The following is a 24,505-nucleotide window of genomic DNA, read 5'->3' as shown; positions in this document are numbered from 1 at the left end:
AGTATATTATAATAATGAATAATATTTAATGATGCTGTGGAAATTTATTTTGTTTCATTTGCACAGTTTTATAAAATATCTTTCTAAACTCAAATTTTCCGTTTCTATAAAGACATTTATATCAGTGATATGTTTAGGAAATGTTTGGAGAAAGTTTATTACAGAAGTTGGCATAATCTGCACCTAGCTCTTATTATGATTTTAGAGCAGTATTTTGAAAATTTGTACCCAGGATTTCCATTTGTAGAAATTTTGTTCCAAATTATGCTTAATAAAGTGTTCATACAAATATTGCTTAAAAGAAATGCATTAAGTAGAACTTTTTAAATAGAAATTAAAGTTTGCTGGAGGTGTTCTCTCTCCTTTCCATTCCATCTTTTAAGCCAGCCTGAAAACATAGTTTCTGTTGGGTTCTTCTGTCTGTAGAAATAGATATAAGATTGACAGCTGAAGAGCTAGCAAATATTAATTCTGAGAGAACCTGCCCCTATTTATGAAGAAATAATATTTGACATGATGAATTCCCTCTTACATTCTTAAAAAAATTAATGAAACCCTTTCCTACAAGGGCCTGATGTGAAATTAAGAATACCTACTAGTATTATAACACAAATAAAATGGGTTTTTAAATAAGAATCCCCCTGTCTTGCCTATACAAATGTTAGCATTCTCTGGCTTCTAATGTATCAACTTTTGAAAATTCTCTTTTAAACTTATTATAAATTATAGTGCAAAAGAGCACTGAAATCAAAACCTTGAATAAGCCTTAACCTTTCAAAGCTTGGTTCATTCCCTTTTAAAATACTAAAGAAACCAATTTCCCTCCTACGTTATGCATTTATAAAGACCAAAATGAATATTGTTATGGTAAAAGCTAAAGTCTGTCTGGTTTTTTTCATATAAAGAAATGTGTAGTCATTCAATTTTGTCAAATGAAGAAAGTAATGATTGAAAACATGTTTTTATGTATCTGTACTTTATATTCAGTGTTGATTTAAAGATATTACTGCCACAATTTATCTTTCTTGCTGTGTATACATATCAAGGAAAGAATCATTTGAATCCTACTTTTTTGTAATGAGTAATAAGTTGTCAGTTGTCATTTACATAATGAGTAAATTGTCATTTACATGCAATATTGAAATTTTTTTTCTTTTTGCCCCTGCTTACCTCTGATTGAAGTTAAAGATCCATTTGGTGCTTCTGTGTTATATGAGTAGGTTAGTGGAAGAATTGTCACTGAACTGTTACATTATGCCTGCTCAAGTGTTTTTGTTTTTTTTTTTTGTTTTTAGGATTTATCAAATTTGGAGGTTTATGTGAGGTTTTTAGATTTGTTTCTGAACATGACCTGTTTCCATTGACCAAAGCTTCAGTCCCAAAGATTTTATTAGTTTAGGTGGTTTATTTCTATCTCAGAGTTGTTTTCCTGTTTTAAAAAGAAAACAAAACACATTGTTATCAAATCAATGATGCTTTGGGACTTTAAGTCTTTTGATGATTTCTAGTTTTAATAATCTGGCAAGTGCTAATTTGAGTGATTTATACTAGAAATCAAAGATTGCTTAAATGTAGCATATTTAGTAGTAAATGTATTCCTTAGCCATATTAAAGCCAGAGTATAGTGTGTACTGTGTTTAATGGAATATATGAACAGAAGCTGAAAATTTGATATCTCACAAAATTCTGACTAAATGACAGTATTCATCAAGCCAATAATGTTAAGTTTTATGGAAATTCTGATGTCTGATTTAAAGAATAAAATAGGACAAGAAATTAGGTGAGAGATGATCATAAAGCACTAGTAATCTGAAGTTTTTAGAAACAAATAATTTGGCAAGCAACAATCATCTCTAAAATCATCAATCCCTAAAATACATCATATGTTAAGAGATAGCAAGAGATGATGTTTGTGTTTAATGGATTATTAACTAATTCAGGCCAAATAACATAACCAAGTATGTTATATAGATAATTTAAAATACTTTGTATTTATTCATTTCTGTTAAACTGAGTTAGTTATCCAGATCAGGATCCTGTTGTTTTTTTTAAAGACAGTGTCTCATTCTCTTGTCCAGGCTGGAGTACAGTGGTGCTAATATAATATAGCTCACTGCAACCTCAAACTCCTGAGCTCAAGCAGTCCTCCCCTCTGAGCCTCCAGGTAGCTGGGTTATCCAGATCCTTGATGTCGTAGGCCTGAATATAGGAAAGTCAAGCATTTTATTTCTTTGTAATCAAGGTACCTGGCGGAGTCCATTTATAAAGTGTTTTGTAAAATGGAAGAAAGGATGTGATTAATTCAGAAAATGTATAAACCTGTGGAATAGAGACAGTTCTGTTCAAAATGAAACTGTCCACTTTTGGAGGATGATACATGTCAAGACATTGATTCCTGGATTTTTTTTTTAAGTTGGGTCATCAGAAATAAAACATTTGGCCTTTGAATTATATTGTTTAAACTTTCAAAGTTTTACAGAGGTTAAAATGATCTAGAGAATAGCTGAGATCTTAATTGATAGTATTCTTGTTAATGTAGGGAATAAGAAAGGGTAAACTACCATTAATAAATATTGATACCTGCTTTATTGGATATAAGACATGGGTCGTCTGTGTTTGGCTATTGTGAGGAATTTGTTTAAAAAGAAAAAGAGGGGGAGTCTTTGCTCTGGGATCATAATTGCCCATTGTAGAGAGAGTATAAGAACTAATACATGTTTTAACCTTTGATTATCATGTGTTTATCTGCAGGAAAATATTAATTCTGGGATATTAGTATCAAGTCAGTATGTCTGTGATGTGAATTTAATCTAAGCAGAACAATCACTTAGGTAACATTTGCTTTAAAAAAAATCCTGTGATGGATGAAAGGCCAAGTACTTTGGACTCTCTGTATTTATAAACCCATAAAGATTGTAATGTTTCAAATGCTGCAAAAGTTTTTTCTGTTCTTAAAAATTTTGGAAATGTGCTCACTTGTCTATCAAATATAGCAATTCAGGAACTATCCAGGAAGTATATCTGTAAGTGTACATAAGAAATTGTGAACCACAGAGTTAGGCAATCAAGAAGCATCTATTGACTGTTTGTATATATGTACTCAGTGTTACGTAGATCATATGGAAAAGGGAAGATGTATACTCTAAAACATGATCTTCCATCAAAAAGATACATTCTGTACTCGAGGTACAGAATGTGTTCAGTTTGGGGCTGAAGATACACAATGCAAAGCTGAAGTTGACTTCTTTTACTTCTACCAATATTCTAAAAAAAAAATTGCCCTCACTGATAAAATTTAACTAGTTAAATTAAGAAAGCCAATACAGAGAAATATTACTTGATTTCAAAATGACACAGAAGTTAAACTCAACATTAGTTAGAATTCTTAGCAATGAAGTCTTTGGGATATTACCAGTCATGAGTATTGCATGTTTGTTGGGTAAAATTGTTACTATGCATGTCCTTAGAAGAACAGAAGCCTGAAAGTTACTGAAATAACTCCTTTGTGATACTGAATAAAAGTTTCAGAAGAATAAAAAGAGTTATTCTTTCATTAAGATTAATATTTTATATCTCTATCTTGAATTATTTGATTTTATTTTCTTAATATTCTTGATAGCTATTTTTCTGTCGTGATTTTTATTCTTTACATAAACACTATTATTTGCATGTTATAAAAGATAATGTTGATTTTAAGTTACTAATATTTCCTGCCATAAACCACAAAGGTATTCTTTGCTCCCAATTCATAAAATTTATCAGGTAAGATTTTTATTTTTATACTTCCACTCAAAGTAAGTAAAGGAAGCTAAAATTGCCATCTTCAGTAGTCATTAAGGAAAAATTATAAGAAGTAGCTTATGCTACTTCTACTTTATTTTTTAAACTCTCAAGAAGATAGTCACAGTTTACTTCTTCATAAGAACTCTTTGTGTGTGTGTGTTTGTGTGTGTGTGTGTGTGTGTGTGTAGGATTAAGTAGTATAATGGCTCTTATTGTAATATTTTTTATTGTCTTGACTCTTTCATGGGAAGATACGAACTTGAATTTTCTAAAAGTACTTGAAATGTACTTTTCAGTTACAGACATTTATATTTTAAAATATTTGTTGTCTGTTTATCCTATGTTACATGTTTCTCTTGTCTTCAGTTAAATGTATATATTGATTTGTCTGTTTGAAGAAGTTCTCCATAATGCTAAAGGCATTACCATGCCCTTAAATAGACAGTGATAGGTAAAAACATATGTAAAGCTCTTGTCGCAGCCACCATACACAACTGCCAAGATCATAGAGGAGGAGGAGGAGTGGTAAGTGTCTTCCAACACTTCGCATTGTAAATTAGATTCAGACTACTGCAGACCTACACAAAACGAAGTCGGTGTACAACCAAGAATGTGAAATGTACCTCTTACAACAAATCTATTTGTTAATGTCAATGAATCTCTAGTTTCAGAAAGTTTTTAGTCAGTGCAGACAAATTGAAGGTATTATATCAAAAATTGATGATATAATTACCCTTCAATTTTATGATGGTAAGTGTCATGTTTTTAAAGTTGTTACATAATTTTATATATATGTACACACATGTATATTAAATAATATTGTCACTTTAGGGTTAATAGTATTATAGTTGTGTTTTATTAAACAGGTGACTTAGAAAACAAATACTAGTATTTTATTTTTATTCTGCTAATTTAGTTAAAATATTTTCTATCTTCAGATTTACATTTTTTTTTTTGTTTACCTTTCATTAATAGGTAGTATAGATCAATCAGTGTTAAAAGAATTACCCCCTGAACTCCTGGCAGAAATTGAGTCTACCATGCCACTTTGTGAACGTGTGAAAATGAACAAACGCAAGCGTAGCACAGTTAATGAAAAGCCAAAATATGCTGAAATCAGTTCAGATGAAGATAATGATAGTGATGAAGCTTTTGAATGTAAGTATCACAGAACTCTCTGTTATTATTTTAGAATTTAAAAGCAGATTGATGTGTTTGTCTTACTTATAATTTGGGGGGTTAGCAAGAGCACAGTCACCTTAATTCTTAATAACACAGGATAGTAAGTTTTTTTCTCTATACTTTAAAAATGAGTGAAAGATGAGATCAGTTGGCACCAAGAAAAAAATATTAAATGAACTACAATTAGTTTAAAAACACAGGTAGGTATGTGTCTATATGCATTCGGCAAACATTTATTGAGCTCCTATTATATGCTAGACACTGAGAGTAAAAATACAAATAAGATATGGCCCCTGTCTTCAAAGAGCCTTCAGTCTAATGGGGGAAATATGTAAATAAATAGTTGCAGTATGCTGATAAAAGTACAATGATAACAGTAAATCCAGGGTGCTATGGGAACACATTGGATTGGCATCAAAATCAGAGTGGGGGCTCAGGGAATGCTTACTGGAAGAGGTGACACTTGAGTTGAGTCTTGAAGGACACGTAGGAGATAGCCAGATGAAGAAATATTTGAAACCATACTATCACTAAATTATGAATGGATTAGCCACATTGCAGATTATCTCTGTGGTTTGGACCTGGCTTCTCCTTTTTGCCCAGCTGTGTCCTGGAATTCCTCCCTTGTTTCACTGTTTTCCAGAGCTGGCTTCTTCACTACACAGCTACCTCTCTACAACACTGTGATCACCTGTCTTTGCACTAGACTTGCTATACCTCGCCTGTCTTCCTACTGGTCCACTGAAAAAGTTCTTCTCTTTTATCCCTATCTTCCTTCTTCTGGAGCAAGAGAATTGAGCCTAGCCAAGAGGGGTCAGCAACCTTGTTTGACTTAAACGGCATTCAGTGGAAACAGACTATGGGAGATCTTCACTTGTGTGCCAACTGACTTAGTCATAATGACCAAAAGAAGTGGGAAGACCACCAGTGTTCTACCTTTTCCACCTAGTGTCCATAGATTGAGGTGTGACAAGCAAGGGCAGGAAGGACAGATGCATGCTGCCATTTTAAAATGTATATTGCTGATGGAAGCCCTTCACCTCCTCCAAAGTTTTTAATGTTAATTTACTGATTTTTTTAAAATTGTGAGCTCTTGAGCTATGAGCAGTAGACTATGAATACTGAACAAATCTGAACAAAGTTTTAAAATCGAAATAAAATATATAGCAAACTTAATCAACATTTAATCATGTATAATTGTTATAATTTGTATTATGAAATGTATTGACACACAGTATATTAAAATGGCTAAAGTTAATTTTTTTATTATTACTATCAAAGATTTTGGTCATATGGGGACATGGTTAGCTCTGGAAGGTGAGAAAAGAAACATAATATACATGCCTTATCACTCTGCCTCTTTCCCTCTAATAAACATGTCAGCCATATCTAGAATAGCTGAGAAGGAGGAGTCCCTAAATTGCAGTTTGATTTCAAATAACATTTCAAATCCAGTTGACTGATAGTGGCTACCTACATTACTAAATTGAAAAGATTTCTGAAGCTTTCTCACAGTTAAGTGGAAAGGGTAACATAATCAGAAATGTCTACCAAGTGTAAAATAGTGGAAAGTATAGCCATACATGCCTCATGTTTGTCACCAATGCAGCCACCATTCTTTTCATTGCTCTCTATCATGAAAGGTATTATCTCATCTTATGGAGGTACATCACTACATCATAAAGCCAAGGATCCTGTTATATCTATGCCCAACTATGTTGAAAGGTAATACTTACTTTAAAGAACCTGAGTTTCAACCACTGCTAGGAAAAAGGAATGTTTCTCTAGATTTTTAAAGAGCTGTCAGAGTAGTTTCCTGTTTTTGTTCACTTATTTCTATACAAGTAACTATAGAAAAGTGAACACTGGAGCCCCTGATTTGAGTGGTGAAAGAAGTCCAAATGGTTGATCACATAAATAACCGAATTGTCAGCCAGGCATGGTGGCCCACGCCTGTAATCTCAGCACTTTGGGAGACCAAGGCGGGTAGATCACTTGAGATCAGGAAATCGAGACCATCCTAGCTAACATGGTGAAACCCCGTCTCTACTAAAAAATACAAAAAATTAGCCAGGCGTGGTGGCACATACCTGTAGTCTCAGCTACTTGAGAGGCTGAGGCAGGAGAATCGCTTGAACCTGGGAGGTGGAGGTTACAGTGAGCCAAGATCACGCCACTGCACTCCAGCCTGGGTGACAGAGCAAGACTCCTTCAAAAAAAAATTGTTATACCACAACAAAAATAGTATAGCGAAAATAAAGCACAATACAAAATTGAAACTATCATGAGAATGTAAGTTGCATGCATTACGCTACTTTGAAAGAGAGAGACTTTTTAAAACTTAGCAGTTTAATCAGATTGATTTCTCAAATCTAAAACCAAGGAAATAGTTTTGTTGGAAGTTAGGGGAAAATGTTGAAGGATAATTATGAAAGTTGGGCTATACAGATTTGGATGGCCATTGCACAAGTATAAGGTTACTGGGTGCCTGGGGAAGACAGAGAGGGACGATGTAAGAAGCTCAAGAGATATATAGGTGAAATTTGGAAAGAGGATAGAGAACACCCAAGTCATATTTTACATACCTGTCTTTTGAGTCCTTTCCCCTCCCATGCTTATTCCAAGGTAATGAGAGAAATGGAGAAAGAATAAGCTAGCCACAATGAGTTGGTATCCTAATAACCTCGTTATAACACAATGTGTTATGAAAATTTTTTTTTAATTTGTTATCCCATTTTTATCCAAATTGTCTAAAATTTGATGAATGTGAAATAAAGATTTACAAGATCTATGGATAGTTAACACCAATACAGCATATTCTATGTAATTACAAACCACTATAAGATTTATCAAGCATCTTCTACTCATAGGATTGAATGCTTGAAATGGATTTGTTATGAAATTAATTAAAATGTACAAAGACAAAAGTAGGTCATATTTGAGGTTGTAAAATACTAATTTCTGGTGTTGTAGCTTATGCCTGTAATCCCAACACTTTGGGAGGCCGAGGTGGGAGGATTGTTTGAGCCCAGGAGTTTGAGACCAGCCTGAGCAACATAGCAAAACCCCTTTTCTGCTCCCCTAAGAAAATAGTGCTTTCTGAAAAAGTTTACTTATTAGTTGTCATCCCTTGTAATTTTGGCATTTCAGTTCTTGTGAAAAAAAAACATTTAAGGAATTCTATATAAAAATGACCTGTTTCTCTGTCACAAATACACACACACACCCTACTTATATTAGTATATGAAACAAGTTGTCATTAAAGGAATGTACTAGAGAATACTGAAGTCACAAAAGAGGAATAGTCCTGTCTCTCCTCACATACCTCATAACCAAATGTATACCTAATTATGAAGAAAATCTCAGATATTTAAATATATTCATTTACATTTGTCCTTTATATGAACCTTTTTGCTATGCCAACCCTGTGACTATAAAGCAGCAGCAGCAAAATGACCTTTTCCTGCCATGTTGTCCATAGATGGGATAGAAAAGTACCGAACCAGAAACCAAACTAGATACTTGAATAGGAATACTTAGGGCAGCATTTAAGGATAAGATTAGCCAAAGTGTAGACATTGTTACCCATACATGAAGACAATGGCACAAGCATGCAGTGCCTGGGCCAGAGGTTAGCATCCTTACATCTGAGCCAAGTAGGGGACTTAGGCAAAACGTTTGTCTTAAGTATTTGTGTATTTAAACATAGTTAGGGATTCAGAAAAGAGCAGTTGCTGGTGAAATAACAGACTAGAAAGTTTATCATTGTCATCAACAAGTGGTCACAACAACAACCAGTATGTGATCTCAAGGTAGGACACATCACTTGTCTACCCTGATTTTAACTTGGTGGTACTTACTACATACTAGAACAGAAATGGTAAATATTTGTCACTTATGCTGCCCTCCAGCTCTTACTGCAGACATTTGTAATCAGTCTTTCTTGCTGAACTATGATGCTTTCTCAAGGCTCAGAGTTATTTTCAACATAATGTTCTAGGCAGCTATTGCCAGTTGATCAGAGTTGATGTGTCAGATGAAATCTGTTTGCCAGGTCTGCCTAGAGGCTCCTGTCAGTTCGGGTGATTTTAGCAGAATGCTTAGACCTCTGGAAGGATGGGGGGAAGATTGAAGGTAACATATATAATCATGCTTATGAAGCATGCATAAGCTTAGAAACTTTTCTTGGGTTTAAGCAAGCCTTTGTTGGAGAACTGAATTCAATATGTGAGTATTTACAACTGTATAGGTTTATTCTATCTCTGTAGGTTTATCATGTTAGGTCACCAGGGCTTGTGGAATTTATCGCTAAGTTGTGGGTATAACTTAGCTATTAATTGATGGTATACATGGTTACTATATTCTGTAACACTTTCTCAAAAGCTGACTTTTCCTCCAAACCCTACTCCCCATCAGTAATCTAAGTGCTTTAAGGTGGTTCTGTTTTTCATCCAATTCCTAAATAAAGTTTTTTACAAAGCCTTAATCTTGAAGTTTAGATATAACCTTTACTGACTTAATAACTGTCATTGAAATGAACACCATAGTTTAATTCCAAGAACCTTCCTATCTGTGTTTATTAGCAATAAATACTGAGTTTGCGTAAAGATCTTTAAATCTGGGTAGATGGTGCTAAAAATTAGTGATACTCTTTCTATATCATAACTTAAACTTCTGGATAGACAAAATCACTCCGAATTTCCTAGACCCTATGGAATGAAGATTTTTTTTTTTCCCCATATGGTTCATTTGTAAAGTACAAGTTTTAATCATCTTTTTAAATAAGGTAAATTATTTGTCATGGGGATTTGCTTCTAGCCTCTAGGAAACGACATAAAAAAGATGATGATAAAGCTTGGGAATATGAAGAGCGTGACAGAAGAAGCTCTGGGGATCATAGGAGAAGTGGCCACTCTCATGAAGGAAGAAGGAGTTCAGGTGGTGGTCGTTATCGAAACCGGAGTCCATCAGATTCTGACATGGAAGATTATTCTCCTCCTCCCAGCCTTAGTGAGGGTAATTCATCAGTGTCAACGGATTTCTTACATAAACCAATTTAAATTTAGGGCTTTAACTTTGAAGAATATTTTATATCTTTTTATGAGCTAATTAACAACTACTTTTCAATTAAGACAAAAATATATTTAGTTTATGTGCAGTGATTGTTAGTTTAAGTCTTTAACATTCAGGAAAAAAAACTAGAAACAAAAAATGGAAATATTTAAGTTGTCATTCCTACATTTCAGTCCTTCTTTTTGTTCATTTTAGTTGCTAGGAAAATGAAGAAAAAAGAAAAACAGAAGAAAAGGAAAGCATATGAACCAAAACTAACACCTGAAGGTAACATTTGAGTTAATTTGTCTTTATTCATCAGCTTCACGTGAAATGTCTACCTGGAATGTAAGAATAATGAACGTATTTTTCTCTCTTGCAGAAATGATGGACTCTTCAACTTTTAAGAGATTCACAGCCTCAATAGAGAATATTTTGGATAATTTGGAAGATATGGATTTTACTGCGTTTGGTAAGATCAACTTAAAATACATTTATCCCTACTCTAAATGTCTAGCTTTCTGTCAGTTACTCTAGAGGGTAAAGAGGCGTGATGTGTGCTATCAAGGAACTTGAAATCTAGTTGATAAGTCAAATCTAGTCTGTTATCAAGAAATTAAAAACTTTAGTACAAAACACAAGTATAAATTAATCAAATCTTGATAATATCTAAAGAATTCTGAATAAGTTAGAATAATTAAAGAAGTCTTAGCCAGGTGCAGTGGCTCATGCCTTTAATACCAGCACTTTGAGAGGCCGAGGCAAGTGGATCACAAGGTCAGGAGTTCAAGACCAGCCTGGCCAAAATGGTGAAACCCCATCTCTACTAAAAATACAAAAATTAGCTGGGCGTGGTGGCAGCCACCTGTAATCCCAGCTACTCAGGAGGCTGAGGCAGAGAATCACTTGAACCTGGGAGGCGGAGGTTGCAATGAGCTGAGATCACGCCACTGCATTCCAGGCTGGGCAACAGCCTGGGCAATAAAGAAAAAAAAAAAAGTCTTTATGCAGGTGAGGAGGCTTGAATAGGCCCTGGATAATGAAGGTACTGTTAGGAGCAAATATGTAGAAATAAACATCTATTCTTCTATTCATTGATTCTAATGACCAATTTTTATTGAATACTTGTGGTGTGCCAGTAGTATGTTAAGTGCTAGAGATGCAAAAATAAATAAGACCCAAACACCTGGGTTTAGGGAATACAGACTCTAATATGGAAAACGAAATACTAAACCAATTAGAATACAGTAGGATTAATGTTATATTCATGTATTACTTTTACAATGACAAAGATTACATCTATAAATATTAAAGTATTATGTTTATAAAAACACTGCTTGCAATGTATAGAGCTACTTTTAAAAATCTTATGCCATCTTCAGCTGGTAAAATTAGTATTTGTTTTGTGAGAATTGCTTGCTTGAGTACCATTGTGTTTGCTAATTTCAAATGTCAGTTTCATCTCTTTTTAAAACTTTACAATTCTATGCTGAAAAATTGTGTTCTGTATCATATAGGGTCCCAAAAGGACAGAGGGCACTCACAAATTAGGATAATTTGAGGAGTTATTTACAAAGAGACCAGTTAAAAAGATGGAGGCAAAATGGTACCAGAACCCAACAGCCTAAGACCAAAAGAGTGAGGTTACAGAAAAGTCACCAGAACTCATTCTGCAAGAAAAAAAGTTGTAGAGTAGGTTGCCTTGAAAGAAACAATACCTTTTGGTCAGGGACAGAGCCAGCCTGAGGAGACCTTATAAGCAAAGAGTAAGAGATACAAATACCTTGACCTTACACTCCTCTTTGATCTTCTAACAGGGCACCCTACTGGCTGAAACAAAAGCCAGAGGGCATGGGAGACTCTTGATGTAATCCATTAGGTCAGCCTCCTGAGGCAGAAAGTGTGGTTGAGAAGAGGCAAGAGTATATCTAAAGTAGTAGGGATAAGATACCTATCTCATCTTCCCATTTTAGTCATAAATCTGACTTTAATTTCTGTCCTCTTTCATTCAGGGTGTACTTAAAGTTTATAGACGCCTCTTAGGTTATTTGTTTAGTTCGTGTGTCTAAAATTTTATTAGAAAGTTAAGCTTGCCATTGTGAGCTACTTTGTTTACCTAAACTTGGTTTGTCTTTGTTTGGCTTGATTTTGCAGGTGATGATGATGAAATTCCTCAGGAACTGCTCTTAGGAAAACATCAGCTTAATGAACTTGGCAGTGAATCCGCTAAAATTAAAGCAATGGGTATAATGGATAAGGTATCTCATCAAAGTAAATTTACTTCATAGATAACATTTGAAATTAATTTAAGGCTTTCAGGGTAAATTGTAAAATTTATATAAAGTAAATAGTAAAAAGAAAACTCAGTGTTGACTTCTGAGACTCTAAATGAGTTTTTTGTTTTTTTTATAAAACCTTGAGTGAAAGAAATATTCTGCAAATTATTCTAAAGAGAATCATATTACTGCATTGAAAGAGGCATGGAGTTTAATTTTTTCAGGATTTTTTTTCATTTTTCTCAAATATTTAGATTATTTAAATGCAGAAATACATAAAAATTTTCTTTGACATTTGATTTAGTCATTTAGGGTCATGAGTAGAAGTTTTAAGTGGGAAATTTTCTTACTCTTTAAAAGGGTGACAATGTTATTTCCTCCATAGCTCAAAGGGAGTAATTGTAGACTGTTTCTTCAGTAGTATGTAACTTTTGCCAACAACTGATAAAATGATTTATGTTGCTATTTTAGCTTTCAACTGACAAAACTGTGAAAGTCCTAAATATCTTGGAGAAGAATATTCAGGATGGGTCAAAGCTTTCCACTTTGTTAAATCACGTAAGTTTAAGATCCATACTATTAATTTCACCCTTAATGTTATTAAGATCTGTAGTAGTCCCTACTTCTCTGTCGTTTCATTTTCCATGGTCTCAGTTACCTGCAGTCACCTATAATCTGAAAATAGGTGAATAATTTTTATTACAGTTTATTCTATATTTTATTATTGTCATTAATCTCTTCCCATGCCTAATTTATAAATTTAATTTTATCTTAGGCATGTATATATAGGAATAAACAAAGTGTATATCGGGTTTGGTACTATCTGTGGTTTTAGACATGCACTGGGGATCTTGGAATGTGCATAAGGGAAGGACTAATGGGAATTTTTTCACAAATGACTTTCATGTATAGGGGAAATTTCACATTTTGTTAATTTGAGCATGTTACCACGAATTACATTCATTAGCATTGCTGATAGAACTTCACTTTTAGTATTTCAGAATTATTGTTACACATTGTCAATTCACAGCTTTGCCATAAAGCAAGAATAATAAAGACATGTATTTTTTTTTCAATTTAAAGGACTATTCTTTAGTTTATGGTCTTCCTTATGTAATGTATGAATGTTTAAATTTTGTTTTTGATTTATGAGATGATAGTACTTAGTAACTCTTCTTGTTGACCTTCCCTGGAGAAATAACAGTGAAACCTTATCATGATTTTCGAATGTATACTAATCAATCCTTAATTAATATACATTACTCCTTATATAACATTTTTATACCTACCTCAAAGGGTTGTTAAAACGATTAAATTAATTAATTCGGCCAGGTGTGGTGGCTCACACCTATAATCCCAGCACTTTGGGAGGCCGAAGCAGGTGGGTCACAAGGTCAAGAGATCGAGACCGTCCTGGTCAGCATGGTGAAACCCCATCTCTACTAAAAATACAAAAATTAGCTGGGCATGGTGGCGCACACCTGTAGTCCCAGCTACTCGGGAGGCGGAGGCAGGAGAATTGCTTGAACCCAGGAGGCAGAGGTTGCAGTGAGCCGAGATTGCGCCATTGCCCTCCAGCCTGGGTAACAAGAGCGAAACTCCGTATCAAAAAATAAATAAATAAATAAATAAATATAAATAAAAATAATTCATGTAAAGTACTTATAACAGTGTCTGGCACACTTTAACTTCTCAGTAAATGTTAACTGCAGCTATTACTATATTTTAATGTGTTTATATCAAAAGCAGTAGCAACATGGTTGCAATAGTTTATTAATTGAGTAAAGCAAATTTCCTGGGATTTGCCTTGTAGCATTGTAGCGGACTATAAATTATATGTTCATTCAAATTGATCTTGATATCTCTGACATTAATGAATACAAACATTAATGTTTACAGGCATCTAATAAGTTTTGAGTTGATAAATTTTCCCTCCCTCCTTCCCCTTTCCTTTCTTCCTTCCTTCCTTCTTCTCTCTTTCTCTCTCTCTTTTTCCTTTCTCCCTTCCTTCCCTTCTTTACCTCCCCTTCCCCATCCTCTCCTCCCCTCCCCCCTTCCTTCTTTCTCTTTTTTCTTTTTTCTTTCCTTTTCCTTCCATCCTTCCTTCCTTCCTTCCTTCCTTCCTTCCTTCCTTCCTCTTTCTCTCTCTCTCTCTTTCTCTCTTTCTTTTCTTTCTTTCTTTCTTTTGCCAGGGTCTTACTTTGTCCCCAGGCTGGAGTGCAGCACTGCAGTCAGAGCTCATTGCAGTCTCAAACTACTGGGCTCATGTGATCCTCCCACCTCAGCCTCCCAAGTTTCTAGGACTACAGGCATGCACCACAATGCATGGCTAATTATTTAAAATACTTGGTAGAGACAAGTTCTGACTGTGTTGCTCAGACTGATCTCAAACTGCTGACGTCAAGCGATCCTCCCACCTTGGCCTCCCAAAGCTCTGGGACCACAGGATTGAGGCACTACACCTGGCTAAATTCTCTTTATTTTTAAAAGACTGATTATAAAAGTAATATATTTATTGTAGAAAATTTCCAAAACACAAAAAGCACTAAAAAAGCTATATTCTAAATTAACAGTAACCATTTTGAACACTTTTGATACATATACTTCTCATGTATACATATGTAGTATATATATTTAATACAAGCACTGGATTTTTTTTTTTTTTTTTTAATCTTCTGAGGGAGATACTCTTGGTGTTTGCAAAAAGCCACAGGATTGCTAGGTGATCTACCTGGAATAAAACAACCTTGTCCAACCTGTGGCCTGCTGGTCCATGTGGCCCTGGTCAGATTTGAATGCATCCCAGCACAAATTTGTAAACTTTCTTGAAACGTTATGAGATTTTTTTTTTGCAATTTTTTTTAAAGCTCATCAGCTCTTATAATTGTTAGTGTATTTCATATGTGGCCCAAGATAATTATTCTTCCATTGTGGCCCAGGGAAGCCAAAAGATTGGACACCCCTGGAATAAAAATACACAGAAAAATATTCTCCGGTGGTAGTTTTCTGGATTATTAAATATATTTATATTTTTTAACACCCTCTCTTTAAACTACTTTTTGCATCACAGAAACAAGGGCTTAGAGAAATCTACCCCATTGTTAGTCTACAAGTTACTTAAATACTTCACCAGGAAATTGTGATAATCATCATCAAAAATCTAGAGTCCTGGATAGCTGGCTGACTCAGTCTTAAGGAAATTACTTTCATTTCTAAAAACTGTAACAGCATTTAATGTGTTGTAGATAGCCTTAATGTTTGGCATAAATCATGAAGCTCCTTAACTCTTCCAGCAATGTTCACATCAAAGACAAGCTACTTTATCTCTCCCTTCTAGAGATTTTAGGCATTACTGAGCAGAAAGTCCTGCCTGCTTTACATATAATATATTGTGTTTTTGTTCATTTTCCCAGTGTATATAAGCTTTGAATAGGATATATTTGGAAGTAGTCCTATAATATAGTTTATATTTCGTAACTAAAGATGTGATAGAAGGATTTTCACTTAACATTGAGATTAAACTCCCAATTGCAATGTGAAGTTGCTGATGTGTAAATTAAAATAAGGTCTTCTGTCAGTTCTTAAATTATCTATTTAAAAAAACAATATCTTCATTAGTCTGCATATTACTGCTTTTTAATCTCAGTTTCAGAAACATAGTGTTGATGAAAAGCATGTGTTAGGAATGATTATCAATAACATTAGTACTAAATAAGGCTTTACCATTTGTCATTAATTTTTGCTTTGTTATAGCTGCAAGCAGAATTTATAAAGTTTTTAAACTATCATAATGTTTATGCCCAAAACACAAAATTAATTCATATACAGTTAAAGTCATAAACTAAATCTTAGATTTGGTTAAAACCCATAGAGGATAAAGATAATTATAACTTTGTCAGTAGGGTGTCACCTAGTGGTGGAATGGGGTAGAGTATATCACGTTTGAAAACATTGAAACACAAATTGTTCTCAAAGTAGTATTAGTATTTATACCTCATTCTGGATATTCCTTAAAGAATGTACACACATCATAACACTGTTTTCCACTAATGAAAATCAAATAAATCATAATTTTAATGTATATTTTAAACCTATAAATGTGTTTTTTCCACTTCATTAACAATGTACTGTTTTACAGAATAATGACACTGAAGAAGAAGAAAGGTTATGGAGAGACCTTATTATGGAGAGAGTTACAAAATCAGCAGATGCTTGTCTTACAACTATCAACATTATGACATCCCCTAACATGCCAAAAGCTGTGTACATTGAGGATGTAATTGAAAGAGTTATACAGTACACTAAATTTCATTTGCAGAATACACTTTATCCTCAGTATGATCCTGTTTACAGATTAGATCCTCATGGAGGTTAGTTGGTATAATATTGAAATTATTGTAAATTTTTACCATGTTAGATGAGTCAAAATAGGACTTAAAATGGCACCAAACTTTTTGAATCATGTAAGTTGTAATAAAAACTGATTTTGATTATGGATTTGTCTAGAATATAATACTTGTTCAAGTATAATTTCTTTAGCAACTATTTATATATAATAGAAGTTATTTCTACTTGTCAGTGAAAATCTCAGATAATACTAGCTTCTGATTTCATTTATCACTTCCCCCTAATTTTACCCACAATAGCAGTTGTCTACAAAATGGATTGATTCAAGATAAATACTCCTTAACCTTTATAAGTGAACAATGAGATGTATACATTTGAAGGGAGTAAAGTCATACTTAGGTATGACTGAATAATGAACTCGCTGATCTATTGTATAATTGCAAATTAATTTAAAGGGAAGTATACTCTTACTATCCTGCACCAATGGAGAAAATTTGAAATCAAGATAAAATAGTATTTTAGATGCAAGGATTTAATAGCTACTGAAGATCATCTGTTATAAGAATGTTTCCAATAGAATATCGCTAGAGAGTAATTTTCTGTTTTAATAAGTTAAAAGCTTTATCTTCCAGGTTCTGTTTTTATGTAGCTAAAAAATTGTGTTCTCTTAATTCAAAAAACAGTTTCAGCACTTTTATTAAAAATTATTAAAAGTTGATATTTTCCTTGTCTTGAATTTGTTTCATTTTAGGAGGCTTATTAAGTTCAAAAGCAAAACGGGCTAAATGTTCTACCCATAAGCAGAGAGTAATAGTAATGCTTTATAACAAAGTTTGTGACATTGTTAGCAGCTTATCAGAATTGTTAGAGATACAGCTTCTTACAGACACAACAATTCTTCAGGTAAGTTTTTTTGGTAAGCATTTTTTATATTTCTAAACTAAATGATTGAGTCCAGTAAAACCGTGCTCACTTAATTAATAAGACCCGCACTATATTATTAATAATTTTTCCTATGAAGAGTATGTTATATCTAAATTGAAGAAATAAAACTTCAGGAGTTTTAAAAAGAATTTTATCAGTAGACAAATGAATGTAGTGTAAATTCCAAACTCTAAATTCTTTGAAAGTAGGTTCATGCAGGTATTAAATGATTGTTACTTCTTTACATTCCTGTGACATGTATAAACTCAAAGAGTGGAGATTAGAGAACTGATAGCTATGAAACAGGGTACCTGTTGTATGTGCTAATGTGCTTTAAGGATGAAGGGGAGCAGAGAAAAGAATAGATGCTGATTAGGTAGGGGAAGGAAAAAAATGCCCTCCTAGTGTTTTCTAGTAAGCTTTTGAATGTATTGGAATTTAGCAAGATAGAATGTTACTGAAATCAACTAAAGATGTGTACTACTTACTCTTTTTCCTTTTTTAAACAGGTTTCATCTATGGGAATAACACCATTTTTTGTGGAAAATGTCAGTGAACTACAATTGTGTGCCATCAAGTTAGTCACTGCAGTAAGTATAATGAATTTGTATTTTTAGTTACCCTGCAAATAAAATAATATTGATGTCATTTAATCCAAACTTCCAAAAATTAATGAAGATACCTGGTTTTCAGTACATTCATTTCAATCTAAGGACTGTTTTACTAAGTCTTATTAGACTTTATAAATTGAGGATTTATTTTTCTGTTTTGTGAATTTATTGGCTTATTCTGTTTTTGTCACATTTAAAACTGTTCTAAGTATTCGCAAATATTTCAGTTAATAATTCCTTGATATTTATAGTCAAGTTAGAATGGCTTAAAATCATAAAAACCTTGTGTGACAGTCGATAGCCAGGATATCATAGTCCTTTAAATGAAACTAGCTTACTCTTTGACTTCTGTAAGAATTTTTAATTAATGATAGGAAAATTGACCAACTTACCTTAAGTCATCACCATTTAAGATATTGAAAACATTTTCATTCTAAATGGCAGGTAAATTTTTTAATTGCATGATTTTTTTTGTTTCTTTTCATTAATTATAAGTTTAACTTGGAATTTTATCATTACTAAACAGGTATTCTCAAGATATGAAAAACATAGGCAATTAATTTTGGAAGAAATTTTTACTTCACTTGCAAGATTACCAACCAGCAAGAGGAGTTTAAGGAACTTCAGGTAATTAATTATAACAAAGTTCAAGTATAATGAAGAACTCCATTATATTGAACCATCATACATTTATTTTTCATTTCTGTCTGATTTGTATTTTAATAATTAAATAAAACCAGGCAGTTACATCAGAACAGCATGAAGAATAGCTTAGATGTGTGAAATAACATGCCATATTTGGGGGGCTTAGAGAAGCTCACTGATCCTCAAAGGTAAAGATATGTGGCAGGGTTTTTCAGTCTTGGCACTGTTAACATTTTAGGCCATAAAACACTTTGTACGTAGCTGTCTAGTGCAATATAGGATGTTTTGCAGCATCCCTGACCTCTACCCATTCGATGCCAATAGAAACCCTTCCTCCTTCTAGTGTGACAACCAAAATTATCTCCAGGCACTGGAGAGCAAAATCATTCCTTATTACCAACCACTAGTCAGTGAGAAGATCCTGTTGATTCTATTGGAAATATGACTCAAAAGAATCAGATCATTTCAAAAGAGAATTTTAAAAGATTTTTATTTTGTAAGATTTGTCTTAAAAAAAAAATAGCAGAAAGATTACTGTAATAGCAATATGGAGAATAAACATGGGGATTAAATGCTCTTTAATCACCAAGCACACTGTTACTAAGGAATGTTATCCACTGCTATGGTCACCATTATTGTCTTCGCCATCATAGATAATTACCAGAATTATCTTAATATTCCCAAGTGATTAAAAGTGTCGACGTGGCATATAGGGTTATTTTTAGATTGCTTTGAAGTCTTCTTTCTTCTCTTAAGTAATTATTTTATCTTAATCATTTTTTGGACTAATTATATACTGATAAACATTTATTGTCAAACCCGAAGAAAAACTATCAACATATAAAAGAATCCTTACATTTTGACAATGTCTGTAGAACAAAAAATGTGGAAACTGAGTTTTAATAATCTGTGCTACCAATGCTAACACAGATGATCAAGAGCTGTGTAGTAGATTTTAATACCAAATGAATAACAGATTCAGCAGATGAATAGCAAAATATATGGATATTTAGAAACTTTGAAGACTTTTATCATTTTTAAAATCATTTTGAGAAATGTTTAGTGTTTTATTATGAATTATCTGCAATGTATATAAAAGATAGAAATTTGTGTTAAATATTACATTTTTCCTTTGACTATTTTAATTATCTGAGCATGCATAGGCATTTACTTGATGTATTTGCTAACTTATGAGAGATAATTGCACCTAAGTACACTATTATAAGCACTAAAGTCATGCCTAGAAATATTGGCAAACACAGTACTGTGAAACTTTCAGACAGTAGATGACATTTAAATTAGACTATCTTGATACTCCATACAAATTTTTTTTTTCTTCATTAAAGGTTAAACAGTAGTGATATGGATGGAGAACCTATGTATATTCAGATGGTTACAGCACTGGTTTTACAACTTATTCAGTGTGTGGTACACTTACCATCATCAGAGAAGGACTCTAATGCAGAAGAAGATTCAAATAAAAAAGTAAGGAATCTATTAAAGGTTTTACAACTATACTTTTATTGAAGGAAACACTTGTATTCTCTGCCATTCTTATAAAACTGAAGTTCTTTTTTTTTTTTTTTTTTCCTTTTTTTTTTTTTTTTTTTGAGACGGAGTCTCACTCTGTTGCCCAGGCTGGAGTGCAGTGGCACAATCTCTGCTCACTGCATCCTCCCCTCCCAGGTTCAAGCAATTCTCCTGCCTCAGCCACCTGACTAGCTGGGATTACAGGTGCACACCACCACACCTGGATAATTTTTGGTTTTTTAGTAGACATGGGGTTTTGCCATGTTGGTCAAGCTGGTCTTGAACTCGTAACCTCATGATCCGCCCACCTCAGCTGACCAAAGTGCTAGGATTACAGGCGCGAGCCATTGCGTCTGGCCAAAATTGATGGTTCTTAATTAGTGGTTTGTGGCTGGGATCTAAGGTCCTTTTAGAGCACTAGACAAGGTGTTGGAAGAGTTGAGTTCTGGTTCTATCTACCAGACATACAACATATAAATCATTTTAATCTTTCTGAGTTTATACTTCAGCTGTAAAATGGGGGTGATAATACTTATCAGAAGTACCATACCAGGTTGTAAAGATGAGTAAGATATTAAATGTGAAAGTGAATAATGTAATATGTAATATATATGCATGTTGAGCATCCCTGATCCAGAAATCTAAAATTAGAAATGCTGCAAAATTTGAATCTTTTGAGTATCCACATGATATTCAAAGGAAATGTGCATTGGAGCATTTGGCCTTTCATATCTTCCGATTAGGGATATAATGAACCCGTATATAAATGCATAACATAGAATTACAATTTAACTTTAAATTCATGTGGAAAATGTGTTTATTCCCTCCCTTATAGGTAACTCATGCCTAAGATTTGTTTTTGATTTTATAGCTTTTGGAGATGTTTAGAATGTTTCCAAGTGTATACTTTTACCTCAACAAAAGTTTAAGAGAAACAGAAATATTTTTATCTACTGTTAGAGCCAAGCATTGTGTGTATGTTTTTGTGTATAATAATAAATATATAATATTTAATAATCACTGGCCAGGCACATTGGCTCATGCCTATAATCCCAGCACTTTGGGAGGTCAAGGTGGGCAGATTGCTTGAGGTCAGGAGTTCAAGACCAGCTTGGACAACATGATGAAACCCTGTATCTACAAAAAAAATACACAAATGAGCTGCACGTGGTGGTGTGCACCTGTCATCCCAGCTACTTAGGAGGCTGAAACAGGAAGATCAATCAAGCCTGGAAAGATGGAGACTCAGTGAGCCAAGATTGTGTCATTGCATTCCAGCCTGGGTGACAGAATAAGACCCTGTCTCAAAATGAATGAATGAAAGAAAGAGAGTCAAATATTATCCAAAAAGTTCAGGTCCTCTTTATTCCTCCCATCCCAATCCCATTGTTTGTCTCCAGTCTTCCTGTCCTACTCATTGGTGACAAGTATGATGAATATGTTTATTTCCTTCTTTTAAATTATTTTTTATATAAATTTGATATACAATTATTTCATTTTTAAAATTTATATAAATGACAGTGACATATTTACAGCTAATTTTTTCACTCAGCATCATTTTTAATACATACAACTCATACTAGATTGTTTTTTACTTGAGTTAAAAACACCATATCATAGAATCACAACTTAAAGCAAAAGTTTCTCTGTATATACGTAGAAGTAGAATCAAGATAGTGTACATGCATTAACTTTACTGGAAGTTGTCAGTTAGCTTACCAAAATGGTGTTTTAGTTTATAATCCTACGCTTTACTTAAAATTATGGTCTTTGTGAAATATCTGTTTTATTTTGCATATTCCTGGTTATTAGTGAGCTTGAGCCCCTTTTCCTATAGATATTTGTCTTTTGGATTTTTACAACTATGAATTGACTATTTATATCCTGATCTTTAAATTTCTGATGAAGGCATCAAATTTTTTTTTTTTTGGCGGTGGGGGGCAGATTATGTGTTTCTTTTTTTTTTTCTGAGATGGAGTCTCACTCTGTCACCCCGGCTGGAGTGCAGTGGTGCCATCTTGACTCGCTGCAACCTCCGCCTTCCAGATTCAAGCAATTCTTCTGCCTCAGCCTCCCGACTAGCTGGGGCTACAGGGACTTACCAGCACACCCGGCTAATTTTTGTATTTTTTAGTAGAGATGGGGTTTCACCGTATTGACCAGGCTGGTCTCAAAATCCTGACTTCATGATCCACCCACCTCAGCCTCCCAAAGTGCTGGGATTACAGGCATGAGCCACCATGCCTAGCTGGATTATGTGTTTCTTAAACTTTGAGGTCGAAATATTTTTTCTAAATTCCTTTTGTATTTTCAATCCATTTCTTTCTGTTCTGACCAGGATTATGATGAGCAACTATTGATATTGAATTTGTTAACTACATTTGTCACTCTTACGTATTTTAATAATATCCATATTTTTGTTTCTGTAAAGTATTAAAATATGCTTAGTGTGCTAATTTTGGCTTTTCTGTTTATATATACCAGAATATTTTAAGCATTTTAGTATTTAAATGGATTATCCCTCTTCAGTAATAACATGACAGTAGCATGGTGCTAATTAATATATTGATTTCTTGTATCTTTATAAACTCGTTTTTTTTCACCATAGGTCGACCAGGATGTTGTTATTACCAACTCTTATGAAACAGCTATGCGAACAGCCCAAAATTTCCTCTCCATCTTCCTTAAAAAGTGAGTAAAATTAACATAAATCTGGTTTTTCTTTTCCACAGTGTAGAGACTAGTTCATTTTAAGAAAAAGATTAATCCAATTTCCTCCCATAATCTGAACCTTGAATACCTCATCCTGACCCTTGGTTTCTTGATCTTTAAAATGAGGCAATTGGAGTATTCAACATCCAAAAATGGGATGAGACTACAGGGGGAAAAAGTATCTAAAAATTTTGTGAATTTGCTTATGTATTAGACTCTAGAAATTAAAGTACTAGATTGAAATTTTGTAATTTGTCTTGAGTAAATTTTGGAGAATTTTTCTATTCTACTTGAATAGTAAAGTTTGTGAAGAGATGTTATTTAGCCTCCATGAGAATTTATGGTGATCTTGTAGGTAGAAAAACAGGATCATTTTTTAAAATGTGTTTCACTTGCCAGAAAGTAATATTAGTATTGCTTAATAATTGAATTCCTTATAATTAAGGGGAAAATGGAGTTTGTGAAATAGACTCATTTGAAACCGTATTTTATTTAATGTACTTTTATATACTTTGTTACTAAACATAGAGAAAAGAAAACTTAGCTAGCAATTTCAGTCATGTTGGTAGACAGATGACTGACATGTGTCACCTAAATTGACATCCTTTTGATTTTTTGTCTTTGAACAGATGTGGTAGTAAGCAAGGTGAAGAAGATTATAGACCACTGTTTGAAAATTTTGTTCAAGACCTTCTTTCAACAGTCAATAAGCCTGAATGGCCAGCTGCTGAACTACTCCTTAGTTTGTTAGGGAGACTGTTGGTAAGAGTATAGCATTTAAAGATTATTAGATTACTAGAAGACAACATAATGAGGATGTACTCTGATTCACAGATGATGAATTCTTTAAAAATGTGTAAGGAAATATGAACATTGCATCTCTTTTTGCATGTGCATAACTGTACACTATACTGTCAGTGCCTTGTAGAAAATGTTCAAATGTTGTGAAGTTTGGTCCTTTCATTTCATTACATAAGATAAGCATTTTTTTGGAAATGTTGTGTTGTTAAAAGCAGTTCAACAATGAGTCATAAGTTACTCATTTCAAAGCATGAAAATGATTAATGTAGACTCCTTATCATAAGAGTATTTCTACAAATATATGGCACTTTGTAGTCCTCATGTAATGCAGTAGGTAAATGCAAAGAAATATTGTGACCTCTCTTTATTTTTAAGCTACGTTTGAACTTGCACAATACACATGTTACAAAGCTTCTGGGACCTTTTTGTGAACTGGAAAATATGTTAATACTATTCTGAAAGTATGATAACGTTTTACAGGCATCAGAATTCCACCCTAAGAAATTCTTATTCAGTAATGCTACATTTTGTGCAAATACACAGTTGAGCCTGTATATTTAAAAAGTTATGTTGTTCTTAAGGAAATTTAATCTGTAATTTCTTTAGTCACATGAAAATATTAAGATTACAGAAAATCAGAAG

General features: G+C 33.5%; 1 protein-coding gene across 5 annotated transcripts in view; it reads left to right on the top strand.

Annotated features, from left to right (window-relative positions):
* NIPBL (NIPBL cohesin loading factor) overlaps positions 1–24,505 on the top strand; it is a 191,117-nt gene that overhangs the window by 113,419 nt on the left and 53,193 nt on the right. For all 5 annotated transcript variants that reach the window (XM_032278937.1, XM_032278939.1, XM_032278941.1 and 2 more), the window contains 13 exons: positions 4,759–4,941; positions 9,784–9,981; positions 10,234–10,305; positions 10,400–10,489; positions 12,172–12,275; positions 12,765–12,851; positions 16,432–16,663; positions 17,392–17,543; positions 18,074–18,154; positions 18,702–18,802; positions 20,167–20,305; positions 22,959–23,041; positions 23,692–23,824. In XM_032278937.1, the coding sequence (XP_032134828.1) occupies positions 4,759–4,941; positions 9,784–9,981; positions 10,234–10,305; positions 10,400–10,489; positions 12,172–12,275; positions 12,765–12,851; positions 16,432–16,663; positions 17,392–17,543; positions 18,074–18,154; positions 18,702–18,802; positions 20,167–20,305; positions 22,959–23,041; positions 23,692–23,824 (1,655 nt within the window). The remainder of the gene's footprint in view (positions 1–4,758; positions 4,942–9,783; positions 9,982–10,233; positions 10,306–10,399; positions 10,490–12,171; positions 12,276–12,764; positions 12,852–16,431; positions 16,664–17,391; positions 17,544–18,073; positions 18,155–18,701; positions 18,803–20,166; positions 20,306–22,958; positions 23,042–23,691; positions 23,825–24,505) is intronic.

Source organism: Sapajus apella, unplaced genomic scaffold (genome assembly GCF_009761245.1).
Source record: "Sapajus apella isolate SASKATOON/1434 unplaced genomic scaffold, GSC_monkey_1.0 scaffold11, whole genome shotgun sequence".
NCBI classification, from domain to species: Eukaryota; Metazoa; Chordata; class Mammalia; order Primates; family Cebidae; genus Sapajus; species Sapajus apella.
This window is presented reverse-complemented; position numbering and strand designations above follow the sequence as displayed.